We start from the raw sequence: 15,820 nt of genomic DNA, 5'->3' as shown, positions 1-15,820 counted from the left end.
CAGTATTATCAATACTTGTGTATCAATATTGTTTTGTTATTTTGTACTATGTGATGTATTCCATTGTAACTTGTATGCATGTTCAAATAAATTTAAACCATTACCATTTTTTTAAATTTTTTTTAATCATGCATGCTGTATTAAAGACATGGCCATATCAATATCAATCCATATCAAGCCATAGGCATTTAAAATATTTCATTTTTCTGCTCAATCAACATCCTGAGTGTCAAAAATTAACACTTGACTAGAGGTGTTTGGCAAAGCTTGTAATTAATTAGGTCTGACAGGACCACTGTTTCCTTTATCAGTTGTTAGAGCAGGGGTCACCAACGTTTTTCCTTGTGAGAGCTACTTTTACAAAATGAAAATGCCCAAGAGCTACTCATTTTTGTAACATTTATTTTTAGATCTTATTTTAAACCCAAACAAAGCGAATATGCTTGTTTTACCAGAACATTAACAAAATGCTGGTGTCCACAACTCACATTTTGTTTCAGAATGCATTTCTTTCTAGTGTTCTTTCATTATTAACTGAAAAGCAGGCTTGCGGGCACCTCATGTGGTCGTGGGGGGCTACCTGGTGCCCGCGGGCACCACGTTGGTGACCCCTGTGTTAGACTGACAACCAATTTAGCATGTTAAAGTATCCTGCATCATCTTGAATTGTATGCAATTATGAACTTATTGAGATTATACATACAATGTATAATGTATGGAAAAAGAAGCAGTTTGAGCACAAAGAAAAAAAACTTTATTTCTTTTCTTATCAAGAGACATTAAAGGATACAGACATTGTAATAAAAAACACTTGAGAAAAATGTTTTCAATTGTAGCATATTTCTCTCTGAGCCATAGAAAAAGTCAGTACACCCCCGCACACCCACCCTCCCAACTGAATGTTCAAATTAGCAGAGCGCCCAATGAAGAGGAGAGCCACACAAGAAATTCCAATATAATCCACTTTCCTTCCAACAGACTAGAATTTGCTACAAACATTCCTACTTTTCCTTTTTTTTGAGAAAGATACTGTTAACAAAAATCCTCGTCGTCCTCAGTGCTGTGGAGCTCAGGAGGAGGGCAATACACAAGAATTATGATTATTCAATTAAGCCTTTCTTAAAAAGGTACTAACGAGGGCACCCAAAGCAAACAAAGCAAAGTAAAGCTGAGGGATGTGAAGTCTCTCACCGTGTAACCAATCACACACACTTTCATATTGCTGCTTTAAAAATCAACAGTCTTTCGTCAGCAGGCGAGCAAAAAACAGCACGGCGTCATTTTCATTCAGCTCATGTTGACAGATGTCACACACTATGGCTTCATCGTGGACCTCCACACGCTCGCAACACTGCTTGGAAGCAACGAGCGGCATCAGCAAGTCACACAGCAACTCGTTCAAATGCATAAAGAGCTAAGAAAAAAGATCGGCAAGCACAAAACAAGCACGTGTACAGTGTGTGAATTAGTATTCTGTAGATTTACCCCACCGATACTTGCTTAAGGTAAGCTAGGCTGTCAAATGATGAACACATTAACACCATTGCACATCTGGTTGACCTTTTTGCCAAATTAAGTGATGTGAATGATTAAAAAAAAACTTGTTTTGTGCTTGCTCAAAAATAGAGTTGCTGTTGTTGTGACGCAGATACATTAAAACTTCCTCCCCTTCACTTTGCTCATATATTTACACAGAAATATCGATGTGGACAAAGTGTGCTTTATCATTAACATTTAAGGATGGAGAGGGAGAAAAAAAATAGCTCCATTTAAATTACACATATAAAAGCAGACGGCATTAAAAAGCAATTCAGGATCTAGAATAAAATCCTACAAAGCCTGAGGTGTGTGTGTGGGGAGGAGGAGGTGTTAAATGTGTATGTGTTGGAAAGATTCACTTGTGGGGGGACTAAAGAGAAATGGGAAGTAAAAGACGGCAGGTAATGACACAGACCCTTGTCCCTGTCCCGCTAAAAAAGAAACCCCTTCCTTTAGTCCTCCAGGACGATGGGCTCGCTGGTGCTAGAGGGGAGCAGGGGTATGGCCGGGGGACGAAGGGGCGGGGGCAGCTTGATCCGAACAGGAAGATGAGGCTTCCTCGCTGCCCGTCGCATTTCTGATTGAGTCAGATGTTTCCTCAAAGCCCTGGATGACAGAACAACGTATGAATTCCTCCAAGAGTTGCACTGTTGTTGCACACATTTCCACTAAAGTACCTGGTATCCTTGGTGGCCACAAACACAACAGGGTTGGGGGCTTCTCCCTGGCTGACCTTCTGACGCTTAATGACAGACTGGGAGGTGGTCCTCATTCCGGAAGTATAAGACCTCCCATTGGCTGAGTAGGGCATTCCTGTGGCCTGTGAGCAAATGAGAGAAATTTGAGTTTTCAAGCAAGTACGTTTTAGCGGTTTTACATACTTGTGTTTACTTTCATATCTCACCTTAAAAACTTTTCATTTTTCAAAATACAGCCTCACATGTGACTGTACAGTTATCTTTTCATTTTGACCTACTGTATTAACAGCAGCTGTCAAAAATAGCGCTTTAATGGCGCTAGCTAATATATTTCATTAATTACGTACATTTTTTTGCGTAATTAACACACACGCATCATGGCAAGCCACGGCTCTCTGTAATGATGACAGATGGCGGCACAGTTCACACAGCACACAGCATTTCCTTGTGTGGAATTAAATTATGGAACGGATTGAGTAAGGAACTCAAACAATGTACAGAGATGAGCACATTCAAAAAACAATACAAGCAGTTGATGTTTGCTAAATACAAGGCAGAAGAGTCTTGATCATCACAATGATGTTCTGTCAGGTTCGTTATTTTTTTTCCCTCATTTTTTTGAGGAAAAAAAATTCTGTTTCTTTATTCATATTTATTTATATATACTTTTTTTGGTCTTACTGTCATCTATTATGTATTATTATCCTGATTATCACAGAAAACATGACATGGAATGCAGGAAGTGAACAACAAGTGTTGTAATAGATGTGGAATAGACAGGGGGTAGGATTAAATAAGCTTTGCTTCTTCCTACTCCTTTTGGACATGTGGAACTGTGAAAGAATGATTCATGAGATGTATTCCATTGTAACCTTCATGTTCAAATAAACTAATACCAAACCAAACCAAACCAAACCAAACCATAATAACAGTTAAAAGTCAGATTCAAATATTTTGCTATTAAAGAAACCATCCATCCATCCATTTTCTATACCGCTTCTCCTCTTTAGGGTCGTGGGGGTATGCTGGAGCCTATCCCAGCTGACTTCGGGCGACAGGAGGGGTACACCCTGGACTGGTCGCCAGCCAATCGCAGGGCACATATAGACAAACAACCATTCACACTCACATTCATACCTATGGACAATTTAGAGTCACCAATTAACCTAACATGCATGTTTTTGGAATGTGGGAGGAAACCGGAGTACCCGGAGAAAACCCACGCACGCACGCACGTTGCACACATGGTTAAAGAAACCAGTGTTAGGTAAATAGATTTTCAGACATATGTGGCGTATGTGCATATTTCAGAAATAGTAATGGTAATGGTTTAATTTATTTTGAACAGGCATACAAGCTACAATGGAATCCACGTAAGGCTGTGTACTTTTTCATAGACAAATGACCTGACGTTAACGCTAGCTTTAGCCAGGAAGTTGACCAGACCCCGCGTTAAGTGTTACTCCATTCACCTTACTTGTTTGATATTCTGCACACAAGTAATTCCTAAAAAGTTCATATAATAAAAAAAAAAATCATGGAGACATTCAAACATTTCATCCAAGAACTTTGGCTAGCGCCCTCATTTAAACCATGCAAACTTTTCTGACCCCACCCCTAAAAAGAATCGGAATCAAGAACCGTTTGGAACTAGTAACAAAACTAGGAACCGCAATCGCTCAAATTCAAACGATGCCCAACCCTGATAACATCAATGACTGTGTGTGTGCGTGAGAGAGTGTAAGTGAGGGAACAGGGACACTCACACTGTCAAAGCCTCTCTTTCCCAGCAGGCCTTGGCCCACTCGTGGCTGGCTGGCCTGGTTCCTGTTGATGGGTGTCGGGGGTCCTCTGGATGCCTTCAGTTTAAGAGGAGCAGAGATGGCTGCAGAGGACACAGTGAGAATATCAGGCTTCAGAAGAAGTCATCCGGTGGCATCATGGCTACCCTTACCTAAATCCTTCACAATGTTGGCCAGCGACTGTCGAGGCACCACTTTGCTCTTCACAGGAGTTTTTGTAGCCTTGGGCAAGCGGATCATACCTGATGATGTTCAGGTCATATTAAATAACAAGCACAACACCTAAGAAGCTCACTGAAGGTGTGTGATGCATTTACGTACACTCAGCTTTGACGGCGTTGGCGTTAATGGAGGCGTACGGCCGTCGTGCGGCTCGGCGAGGCTGCAGGATATCCTCACAGACCCGCCGAGCCACGCGGGTGAGCTTGGTGGTCTGCAGGATGAAGGTCTGGCGGTTCTTTGCCAGCAGCTTGGCTCGCCCCTCATTGCGAGTGAACGGCGACAAGCCCTGGACCTCCTGGCGGGTCATGTGTCCACGGGGCCCCGACTCCTTGTACAAAAAGAGGACAAGGACGTTTCAAATCAAGAGCATCTTTTGAAAGTCATGAATGAGTGTAAGAGACAACATACAGAGCCAGCTCTTGTAGCGCCCTCTAGCTGCGTGGGGGTCTTCAAACCTCCATACTTCTTCCAATAGATCCAACAGGAAGCACAAAGTCTGCATTGCATGTTTGGGGGACCCCATGCGTACCACTGAGGTGACTGCGCCGCTGCATGGAGACAGGACAAGTCAGTCAGTGAAAAACACGCGATGGGTTGAAAGTGCTGAAAATGTGTTACTTACTGTGACAGCTCTCACAGTTGAGACCTTTCTGGAAGCCTGCAGCACCATTCATCCCAGGCTTGCTGCCTGGCACCATGATCTGATTGGGGTTGGGTTTGGTGCTGGTTGAGAGAGACATAATAAGCTCGAGTTCTAGCATAAATGTGCAGTGACTGGTAATACTCACTAGGTGGGGATGTAAACCTGCTTCAGCTTGCTGTCTGCCTCGGCAGCCTTTAGTCGTTTCTGAGAAGGAGAAAAATTCATTAGTGAGGAGGTTAATGAAAAGCATTGAAACTGCGCTGTAAATGTGCATCCACCTGCTGGATGTAGCGGTCTGTAGTCTTCCACATGTAGTAGAACTGCACCACGCTGGCTAAGGACTTCCAAGGCAGCTGTCAATGCAAAGAAGGCCATGATTTCATGGACTTCATTGAAAGCGTAAGAAGAATAGAAGAGCAGTACAGGGGCTCTTACAAAGTCCTGACGGATGTCGTTGAAGTCTTTGCCATATTTCTCCAGAGCTTCCTCAAACAGCATGGCCTCAGAGGCGCTCCACTCCTCCATCTCATCACGACACAGCACAGGACCGCCCTGGGGCACCAGGGTAGACATGGCTTTGGCCAGATCATAATTGTTCTTCTGCAATGTGTCCATGGCATGGAACTGACGACAGAAGAAGAGGTGTTAGTATTTGATTCATCATCATCATCATCATACAAGCAAACACAGCATGGATCAGCGTGCATCTCACCAGTGTGATGTCTCTGGAGGCAGCAGCTGCACTCATATGAAGGCTGGGCTGGCGGATGGAGCTGCTGCAGTCCAGTGCTCGAGCAAATGTCCCAACAGCTCTGTCATAAAGCCCCCAGGAACCATCAATACGAGTAACCACTACAGTTAACAAGGCCTTGTAAAAAGGGTCTTTGACCATCTACTGTCATTACAAAAGTTTACAGCTCCTCAGTTTACAGCTTTGGGGTGATGGATGATGGGACACATGCATGTGAACAGCGTAGCCAACTGTAATGTGTCTGATGAAACAAACATGAGCACACATTTACTCATGCAGTGTTTCGCCCTGCTAATATAAGAGTTGGGGAATACCAAGTTACCAAGGGATTGACTGTCATGTCATGACTCTTGTGCCAAGGGTGATATGCATATATGACATTCCGAGTCCTTAACTATTGCAAATGAATTCACACATTTGTCGTCAATTCCTACAGTAATGAACCAAGGCAAGTGGACAGAGGTTGGGGGTGTTACCTTGCCACCACCAGGAACTGGTCAATTTGAGGGTCTTTGAGTTGGTTGTCGGGGTCCCACACCTTGGTCTCCAGCTTCTCCTGGACCCGGTTGTCTGGTTCACCTGATATAAGGAGGTACAGCAATCAGTTTAGGAAGGGGCCTACCCCTGCTGATCTCCATCCAGCTCACCCTCAGTTAGTTTGTCTGGGACCTCTGCTTGGTACTTGGAGCCCACCCGGATCTCTCCCTGGTCAGCCAGCAGGGTCTTTTGGACTGGGTCGAACACCAGTGAATAGAAGAAACAGTCCTGAAAAGAAAACAGAGCTGTTTGGTGATTTTTGCATTGAATGGATGAAATGACAGCATTGAGGAGTGTTTTGTCTGGTTGTGGATTTTATACAACAAAAAACAGCAAAGAAGTCTTACCTCTTTCTCTAAGTAGCCTGACAGAACATCTGTTTCATTGAGGAGGGTGACATTACATTTGCCCCTGGAAAGGCAGTGAGCAGAATTATCTTACTAAACAAACACCATATGGCGCCCCCAAGTGAACAGTGGCACAATGACAAGTAACCAGTCTGACTGTGTAGTTATTACCTTATGTGAGTGGCAGGTAGAGATTCAAACTGTCGAGAGAGGAAGAGCTCTCTGTGTTTGAGTTGGTGCTTCTGTTGTTCAGACAGTGTTGGCTGCTTGGACTCCTCCTCAAACTCTCCTGTCGACCCACAAAAAACATAATCAAATCCAAACGTGAACAAATCCAAACACAGCTGATGGTGGCGAGTCCAAAAAGTGACATTTCTTTAGTGAGACTGTTCATGCAATAACTATATTATGATCGGCTTAAGTTCTTCTTTTCACTGATATTTAATGAAAAATAAACTTCCTATATTGAAACATGTTAGTAATATTTAGACAACCCCATCAATGTTGTACATACAGAGCTGAATGGGTTTAAAACAATTATCAACTCTTTGTGTGTGTGTGTGTGTGTGTGTGTGTGTGTGTGTGTCTGTGTTTATGCTTGGCCACTAGATTGCGCATGCATTCCTAATTTCAGGCAGCAGAGTAATATGTTGCAAGATGAAGGGGCGGGGCTATTATCGCTCCATCTCTGGAGGAGCTCCGCCCCTGCGCTCTGCCATGGGAAACCCTGTCAGTGAGGGCGAGAGAGAAAGGCAGACATACACACGCACGCACACAGACTGAGGAGAGGGCCGCCACCTTAGGCCACACCCCTTTTCTGTTAACCTCTCAACCCTCTTCCCCCCCACCTCCTTCGACTCCCCGTGTCCGGCAAGTCCCTGCCAGACAATGTCAGAAACCCTGTGTGCCAAACCTGAGGCGCCCATCCCCCCTCCTCTTTAACCCCCCCTCCTGAACTCCTGACACACACACACCCTCACACAAATATAAAAGCAGGAGGCACACAACACAGCAACGTAATCCAGAAAAACACAATTTTTCCTCACTAAAAGAGAGACACATGCGCACACAGCAGAATTACCCCATGAGGTGCCATGATGGTTGGGGACACATCAAGGGTCTTTTGTTCCATACAAAGAGCTCATGTGCACTAGTGTGTGGTGTGTGACATAAAAAGTAATCTTTGTGTTATTATTACTATTTGCTAAGGATGAGCATACCATGTTCTCTACAAGGGGACAAAGTACATGAAGCTACAACTGTTTAACATCCTAAGCTCTGCTTCTGTCTACTGCTTCTACTGCAGACATGCTGAATTGTTACACTGTAAATATGTGATGTACACTAATGTAACCTTGTATGTATGTTTGAAATAAATCAAAGCCTTACCATTATCATAATAGAAGTTTGCATCTTCGATTATAATAATGGTATGTACAGTAAGTGTCCAACCGTGGACATAGTCTGCACTAAAAGCAGTGGAAACATGAGGTGAAACAATTTTGAAATGGGTCCTCGTACGACCAACGTGTGTGATGCTCAGCACGTTGGAGCAGGATTCGGGCATCTATTTTGAGGTGTGTGTGTGTGTGTGTGCGTGCGTGTTTGTGTGTGTGAGGGAATGTCTTTGTCTGAGGTGGCACATCCAGGAGGAGGAGGGAGGGGTAATGAGTGAATGTCATTAGCGTGCACACCACACAGACGGACAGAGTGTGCGTAGACAGGCAGGTTGTGTGGAGAGGGCGAGGCCTGAGACTCCCAAACACAAACATGGCGTACGTACGTGCGTTGCTGTCAGCCAGTGTGTTGAGGTTGCCTGAGATGTCTCGTCTCCTGAAGAGACACACCACCTTGGCCTCCACATTCCCATTAGCCGTCTGCAAAAGCATCACAACAATTCCCTCAGGACAATTCCATCACACGGTTGAACACTTGAGTTAGTCACAAGGGTCTTGTTGACAACCTGATTAAAATATGTACCTAATAATATGCCTCAAGTGGTGGTGTCCACTCTGTCAGACGCGGCACCCCAATTAATCACAAGGTAGCTTTGTTGACTGCTTATGTTTATTATGACTGATAGCACCACCTTTACCACAGAACTCCACCTGCACAGCACATATGGCATCTGGAAAGCTGACGTTTAAATTGGAGCTGGACAGAGAAAGTGCTGAATTAAGGATTTGGTGGAACATGTGACAACCGCTGACTGACAGAAAGTTAGCTAGCAAAAGATTTAAAACTGGATTTAAACACAAACTACCCATAAATTTGAGTAGAAAGTAAGGACGTCACAAGATCTCGCAAGATGAAAACATTTTTCTTGTACAGAAAAAAAAATGTTGTGGGCACTACAGTTGGGATGATAATAAATAATAATTAATCACACAATAAATGAAAATGAACGCAATAATTTTTCCCGCTTCAATGTATTGCCATGTGCATGTATGTCCGTTTTTCTTGTCTCCCGCCTCCAAAGAGGCAGGAAGAGAGTTCGCTTTGTGCATTGTTCCATAGAACACTGGCATGAATGGAGTGAGCCCTTTTTTGTCAGTCATACAGTCATACAGCTAGTATACACAGAGTGCAGAACAATGTAAGAGAGTAGAAATTTAATTAGTAGATCGCACTATATTGTCATATCGTTTTTCATTGTACTTTTCTTAAAAGTAATGTTAAAATCCCATCTCGTCTCGTAGACGCAATTTCCTGTATCATTTTGTCTCGTGAAATGAGTGTCTTGTGACACCCTAGTAGAAAGTGATGGCGAAAACCTGTGACATCAGGTCTAATAACAGACAATTCTCACTCAAATTATTAATCAAATCAAACTTTAACATTTTACTTGTTCTTTTTTTTCTTCTGAAGTAAAAACTGAAAAGTTGTGTACTGAACATATTTGTGAAGCTTTGTGAAATCGATGGTAACATTTGTGCACAATATGTTGTTGGAATTTTGATAATAAAAAACAGTATTTTATTTTTCAACAAGAAGCCTACTTAATTTTGTTTCCAAAAAGTCCAAACGTTTTCCACTGAGGACTGAATGCTGGGGGAAAAAAAAAAAAAAAATCACAAGGATGTAGGGGACCACTGTAACATTTATAAGAAATATTACAGTGGTCTGCCATATTTAGTAATTTTGTAAAAAGGCTAAAAAATGTTGTACCTTTGTGTTATTATTAATTATTAGCATCAACATTTCAGCTTTTACTCCTTACATTGTGCTTTTTTTGCTCTTTTTTCCCCCTAACTTTTGCTGTTTTTTTTTTAGTTGGCTGCTGTGGGTCAATAAAACACGAAGCTTCCGGGCCACAGTTTTGGGACAGCCTATATATGCTATTCCATTGTGGCAAAGCAGTTCAGGATGATGCAGTCTTGGCGGCTTCACACAATGTAAGAGTGTTACATAAATAAGCCTAGTCTTTGACTGGATCTGTGTCATATGCTGCTGCTGCTGCTGCTTGTGGGGATTATATGAAATCACTACTGTTGCCACATACTATTTAAAAAAAATCTTCAATCTATCGACTTCAATCTTGCTACCTCCACCTAGCACATGTAATGAACATGCTTTCCGCTCCAGATCCAATCCTAGATTAATAGGAGTTTTTCCACTGGGAAAAAAGACAACTCACCTTGTTGAGCTCTTCTATTCTGCGGATTAGGTATGGGTTGCTGGAGGAGTTCTCAAAGTAAACGTAATCTGGAAAAAGACAAGTAAAATATAGAGTTTACGTGAAAAAAATGAGAATTCTTGAATGATACACATGCAATTTGTCAACGGCTGCAATAATATTGAATCTTAGTGTCCTTTTCGAGAATTTACATTTTGCACTGTTGGATCTTAAGGAGGTTCAAAGGGAAGAAATGCTAATGAGACAAAAAAATTTGAGTAAGCAATTTATTGCAAACAACCATTAAACTGAAATTCTATTCATCAGCTGATTAAAAGTTAAAGACCATAGCTTAAAAAAAACTGAAAGTCACATAAAATAGAAATAACATTTGCACAAAAGGACTCAGTAATGAGTAGTTGCACCATTCTTGTTAATCACCGCAAAAATTGGTTTGGGCATGCTTGATGCCAGTGTTTTCAGGGGGCTAGCGGGGATGTTGCTCCAGGTGGTGAAGATGGCTTTATGGAGGGCATCCACAGTCTGGAACTGATAACTGTTAACTTCCCTTGCCATCCATCCCCAAATATTCTCAATTGGATTTAGATCTGGGGACCATGCAGAATGGTCCAAAAAAGTGAGGTTATTCCTCTGGAAGAAGTCCTCTGTCAGGCGGACATAGTGAACTGCAACATAAGTCCTAACCCTTCATTGACTTTTTGTGCAAAAGCCAGAGCACTTTTGTTTTTAAATCATGTTGTTTGATATCTTTTTGCTTGGTATTTTATTTACTGAAACTTCAATTTTTAAAAATTTGACCTAATATTGTCTGTTTATTTACATACATCATCAGCCCCGGTTGGATAAATTACCCTGAACTTTGAAGTGTGGTGGAAACACAAACACACAGGGGCACAGGAACCTTTTAGTTCCAGGAACTATAGTTACTTGGAACTAAAGTTTCCTGAACCTTTAGTGGAAAAGAGGCAAATGTTAGTGAAGTGTCTTTGCTCAAGGACACAACAGCAGTGACTAGGGTGGAAAAAGTGGGATTCAAACCGGGAACTTCCCGGTTACTGGACAACCCGCTCTACCTCCTGAGCCATGACGCCCCTTTGAACACTATTTTTTCAATTAGACATTTTATATTTGCATTCTAAGTTATAAGAAGGGCTCAGTGCAATTAGATATTTTCACAGTGACAAATCAAATTCTTCCCCACTTAGATTTCATACTGTATAGTCACACGTGATGTTGTACTGAAAAAAGGGATCCACTTGAGGCAAAATAAACAGTTATTAAGGTGAAGCAGTACATAAAAACATTAAATCCTACCCTGGATTCCAAAGGTTTTAACTCGTTTTAGCCAAGTAGTACACTCCATTTGGCTTCTATTGCTTCAAGATTGACAATCTATTTTTTGTTAAGAATTTTTATTATATCCATTCATAACACAAGACACAGGATGTACAAGACTGACTTTTAGCACCTTATTTATCAGCCGTGAAGGAAAAACAGCATTACGTAAGAGTGGCAAAAGCTCCAGAAGGGGATTTGACATGAGTGATTCCTGCAGCACAAGCACGTCGTCACGGAGGAAAGGAGAGAGGCCGGACACATTTAGGAATAATCCATTGTGAGCTGTTTGAATGTGTATCGTCTCTCCACGTCTGCGAGGGTTTGCTGTGAACGTTGCTTGAGGCTGAATGAAGCGGAGGGCTCTCCCGGGATGATCACGATCTCACATGGAGCGCTCCATGGGAATACATCACATGTGTTACACATACACGTTTTGAGTAACAGCCGGCGACATTGGTGGGACACTATCACAACACCTTGACTGGTGAATGCTAAAGAGCACACATGCACACACAAGGAAAGAACATCTTGTGCCCTTCCAAACAAAAAGAGATGCTGAGAAGGTCATTCAGCAATGTATGCCTACTCATTTGCCTGGGACTGTATCATGGACACTACTATCAAATGTAACACCTAATTTAATGAATCCTGGAAAGTAGTGTAAATCAAATCAAATGAAATCTTCTAGCATCATAAGCAATAGCATTGACTTGTTCAACAATCCCTGGATGTTACGTGACTGTCAACATGTACTGTATATTGCACATTGTACTCTAACTTGCATGGCTTCTATAGAATGTATACAAAGTACTAACATTGGTATCATACCCTTAATGTCAGTATAAATCCTCAGTATTCAAGGATTCAAGTGTTGATACATGTTTGTTTATGTCATCTTCTGATGCCACTCTGCAGAGTTGCAAAGAATTAACACAGTTTGCAGACTTACAGTAAGTTACAGCAGAACCTCGGTGAGCATATGGCCGTTAGCGTATTTTTTTTTAGCTTACATCAAAAATGCACATACAATTTTGTCAGCGTACAATATGGCGTGTGTCTCCTTGAGTTATTAATACACTGCGCGGGTCAAACTGTGTTTATAATATATTTTTAATCACAACACGTTCCTGTTAGCAAGCTCTGAAGTGAAAACAGAAACCTGAAGTCATTGTCTCCCCGATCCGCTGTCTATGACATCATCAGCGACTGACTGTGTAGTTCTTTGCTAACTAACATATTATGCCAAAAGTCTGCCTTTCTTTTGATCATGGCTGCACAATAACTGACAAGGGAGCCAAAAAAGTTGCAAGTCTTCAAGTGTTCAATCGAGGCAAAAGTGATGTTAAATGTTTATTTATCCCTTTCGATCGTCAATGGTATGTCATTTTAATTGTTTTCAGCACCATAGCCAAGTGTTTTGTGTTAACATTTTTTGGTGTCCGGAACTGATTAATTGGATTTATATTATTTCTGTTGGGAAAAAATTGGTTTGGTTAGAGTATGTTTGAGTCTGACCTTCTGGAACAGATTAATGACGCTAACTGAGGCTCCACTGTATAAACCTTTATCAGTCATATCATAGGCTACAAGTATACATGTTCTAACTTTTTCCACCAAAGTCGGCATACATAAACATTGAAAGATGTGGGGGCCACTTTGATAGATTTTGTGAATGAAAGATGCTAAAACCAATTCACTGTAGGTCAATAAATGCTGAGCTACCTGAACAAAACATCAAAATATTAGGTCAGTGTTATAGATGTTGAAGTAAATTAGTGTAATATATATTAATATATGTAATTAATAATGAACTAATAATTTTTTTATAATATGCAGAGGGACAATAAAAAAAAATAACTGGGGGCCACACTCTGAATACCCCTTGTCTATATTACACACATTCCGATATACAAAAGTGCATGAAAATTCTGAACCTCTGATTTAGTAATCCAATCCTTCTCCCTAACTCACGGAAATCAGAGTCATTATTATTATTTTTAGGTGAGAAATGGATCCACTACACTGTGACAAAGCTAGCCTTAGCTGTTTCATAGAGGTGGGCAGATCGATCCGAATAGCCGTATTATCTATACCAGGGTAGTATCAGTACAGGATTAATACTAGTCATGAGATTAGTATTGTTCACTTCCCTTCTATGTTTATTTTCACAAATATGTATTTTTGTTGTGTTGTTAAAAATATTGTATACATCTATATATTATTTACAACCTCAGGGGATAAATCCTTGGAAACTGGATGTCTTTGGGGACAAAAGGCCAAAGGATTTGTTTTCTTATTTTGCACTATCAACTTTATATTGCTTAAACAATTGTATGTGACGAAGACGAAGAAATCATAACATTTCATTGACATTGTTTTATATGGTTATTAAATATTGATCGATGTTCCCAAGTAAGTGTGTTGATACAAATAAAACATTTGTCTTGTGTTTATTTTAATTCTAATCATGATCAAAACATTTTACGACCAATATACTAAATTATTCAATAATCTTACACGTCCAAGTAAAAAGTATCTGTATTGGCAATACTTAATTTAGCTGTACTGTACATTATTTACTTGGTATCTGATCGATATAAAAATGTGTGGTATCGCCCACCTCCACTGTTGTGGTAACCAGCAAATACGTTGATGCCATAGAAGCTAATGCTAACTAGCATCGTGTCCACTTGAGACAATGTCCCCCTTAATCCATCTTATTTACAAGTGCAATTACTAAAATGTCACAAACTGTTATCAGTGCACAAAATCCCACATTTTTACAAAAAGGAACCACAGTTCGACAGCTTCCCGGGAACTTTATCGGTGGATAGAACGATGACAGGAACTGGTTTGAAAGTTGACCGCTTCAACACTTGAGCACACTTTTACTTTAGTGGTACTAAACACCGGGCTGACGCCAATAATTGCCCCTCAAGTCGGCGCTTTGTCACAATGGCTAAGGTAGTCTCGTTAACCAGTGGAATAGTGGACTTAAATAGCCGACCAAACGAGACACAAGTGACCATCGGTGCAGAAAAGCTTAGCAGGAGCTAGCATATGTTAGCTTAGCGGCTAACGGTACAGAAAGCTAGTTAGCTGGCTAGCTAGCTTGAAGCCCAAACGAACAATCACGTTGTGCGTGAGGAGGGGGGGTCTCAAAATGTAAAAGCCGCCTTACCTCCCACTCGATACATGTTGGCCGCCATTCTTTAGTATCCTGGATCAAAATCGGCTCCAGAGTAATCCCCCACTTGGACAGCAAAGGTCGACAGGGATCTATTTTATTCCTTCATTTAGAGACGCCCCGGCGGTGAAACAAAGCCGGCTCCGGGCACAGCAGTGGCGGGTAAAAAAAAGTTCAAAGTTTCCGTTAGCAATACTCCTTAGGGTGTCCCCGAAGCATTGGATTGTCTCCCTCTGACGACCTTCTTGTCCTCGTCCTCACTCGGTCATTCACGCACAACCCGCCTGTCTCTTTACTCCACTCTTCCTCCCATCCTCCGCTCCCTGCTTCATCCTCCTCTTCTTCACCTCAGCTCGCCGAGCACACTCTCAATGCTAGCTGGGCTTCGGCGCCCGCTCGTCATCTTCGGAAATTTTCGTTAAACTCCGGAAAATGACCAGCTGCTCAAGAATCGGTGTAATGTGTTTGAAAACCAAACCTCCTGACTAACTTGGAAGGGTCTTAAACTACAGTATAATACAAAATAATTGTGTTACGTGAACAAATGATAAATATCTAAAGGGGAAGAATTTTAACCGATTTAAATCCTTGCACTGATGTGTGTCAAATGTCATACAATTAATATTTAAATCCTACTTTTTAAACATTTCTAAACACATAAAAGCACATTTTTCCTGTTTCTCTTTTGGGGTCAAGTTAAAAAACGTCACATCAATTCTATGAAGCAACACTGCCCACTAGCGACGTTAGAGGCACAAGTCAACATTGCCAACTGCAGTCAAAGTGCAGTGGATTCCCACACATTGGAGATTCAGCATTCACAGCCCCGCGTTTTCGCAGATTTTTGGTGCAAAATATAGATCCATATGTAGGGACTTTTTCCGCAAAAACACATATCCTTCAACAGTGGCGGAGCTACGTGGTGACCCTCCGGCCATCGAGAGATTTCAGGCATCAACTTATTGCCACCCCTAAGTGAGTAGTAATGGTCTCACCTTGGCCACGCCAATGAAAGATTTTTGGCTCCGCCACTGTCATTCACCCTCGGTCGGTAATAATTTATTAATATGTGATAATACATCTAAAATGTACAGCATACGTGTACCACTCACTTTTATT

At 41.6% G+C, this 15,820-nt stretch overlaps 1 protein-coding gene across 1 annotated transcript; it reads right to left on the bottom strand.

Annotated features, from left to right (window-relative positions):
• Positions 1-816: 816 nt before the first annotated feature.
• mta2 (metastasis associated 1 family, member 2) lies at positions 817-15,072 on the bottom strand. The gene is made up of 18 exons (XM_054753635.1): positions 14,696-15,072; positions 10,177-10,244; positions 8,323-8,416; positions 6,711-6,828; positions 6,540-6,603; positions 6,303-6,420; positions 6,132-6,234; positions 5,617-5,716; positions 5,340-5,528; positions 5,183-5,257; positions 5,050-5,108; positions 4,884-4,984; positions 4,670-4,809; positions 4,361-4,589; positions 4,192-4,281; positions 4,004-4,122; positions 2,217-2,359; positions 817-2,145 (listed from the first exon to the last, which is right to left on the bottom strand). The coding sequence occupies exons 1-18, from the start codon at positions 14,721-14,723 to the stop codon at positions 1,992-1,994; spliced, it is 1,992 nt and encodes a 663-aa protein (XP_054609610.1). The 5' UTR covers positions 14,724-15,072; the 3' UTR covers positions 817-1,991.
• Positions 15,073-15,820: the final 748 nt, after the last annotated feature.

This window comes from Dunckerocampus dactyliophorus, chromosome 15, assembly GCF_027744805.1.
Source record: "Dunckerocampus dactyliophorus isolate RoL2022-P2 chromosome 15, RoL_Ddac_1.1, whole genome shotgun sequence".
Taxonomy (NCBI): domain Eukaryota; kingdom Metazoa; phylum Chordata; class Actinopteri; order Syngnathiformes; family Syngnathidae; genus Dunckerocampus; species Dunckerocampus dactyliophorus.
The sequence above is the reverse complement of the archived record's forward strand: the minus strand, read 5'-3'. Positions and strand labels throughout refer to the sequence as shown.

Bases quoted from the DNA above. Each gene is read 5' to 3' on its own strand.
- mta2 (XM_054753635.1), bottom strand. From the start codon at position 14,723: ATGGCGGCCAACATGTATCGAGTGGGAG. The intron at 5,717-6,131 runs GTAACACCCCCA...GCTTTATGACAG, and splicing joins CAGTTCCTGGTGGTGGCAAG to AGCTGTTGGGACATTTGCTC. The intron at 5,109-5,182 runs GTGGATGCACAT...TCTCCTTCTCAG, and splicing joins CAGACCGCTACATCCAGCAG to AAACGACTAAAGGCTGCCGA.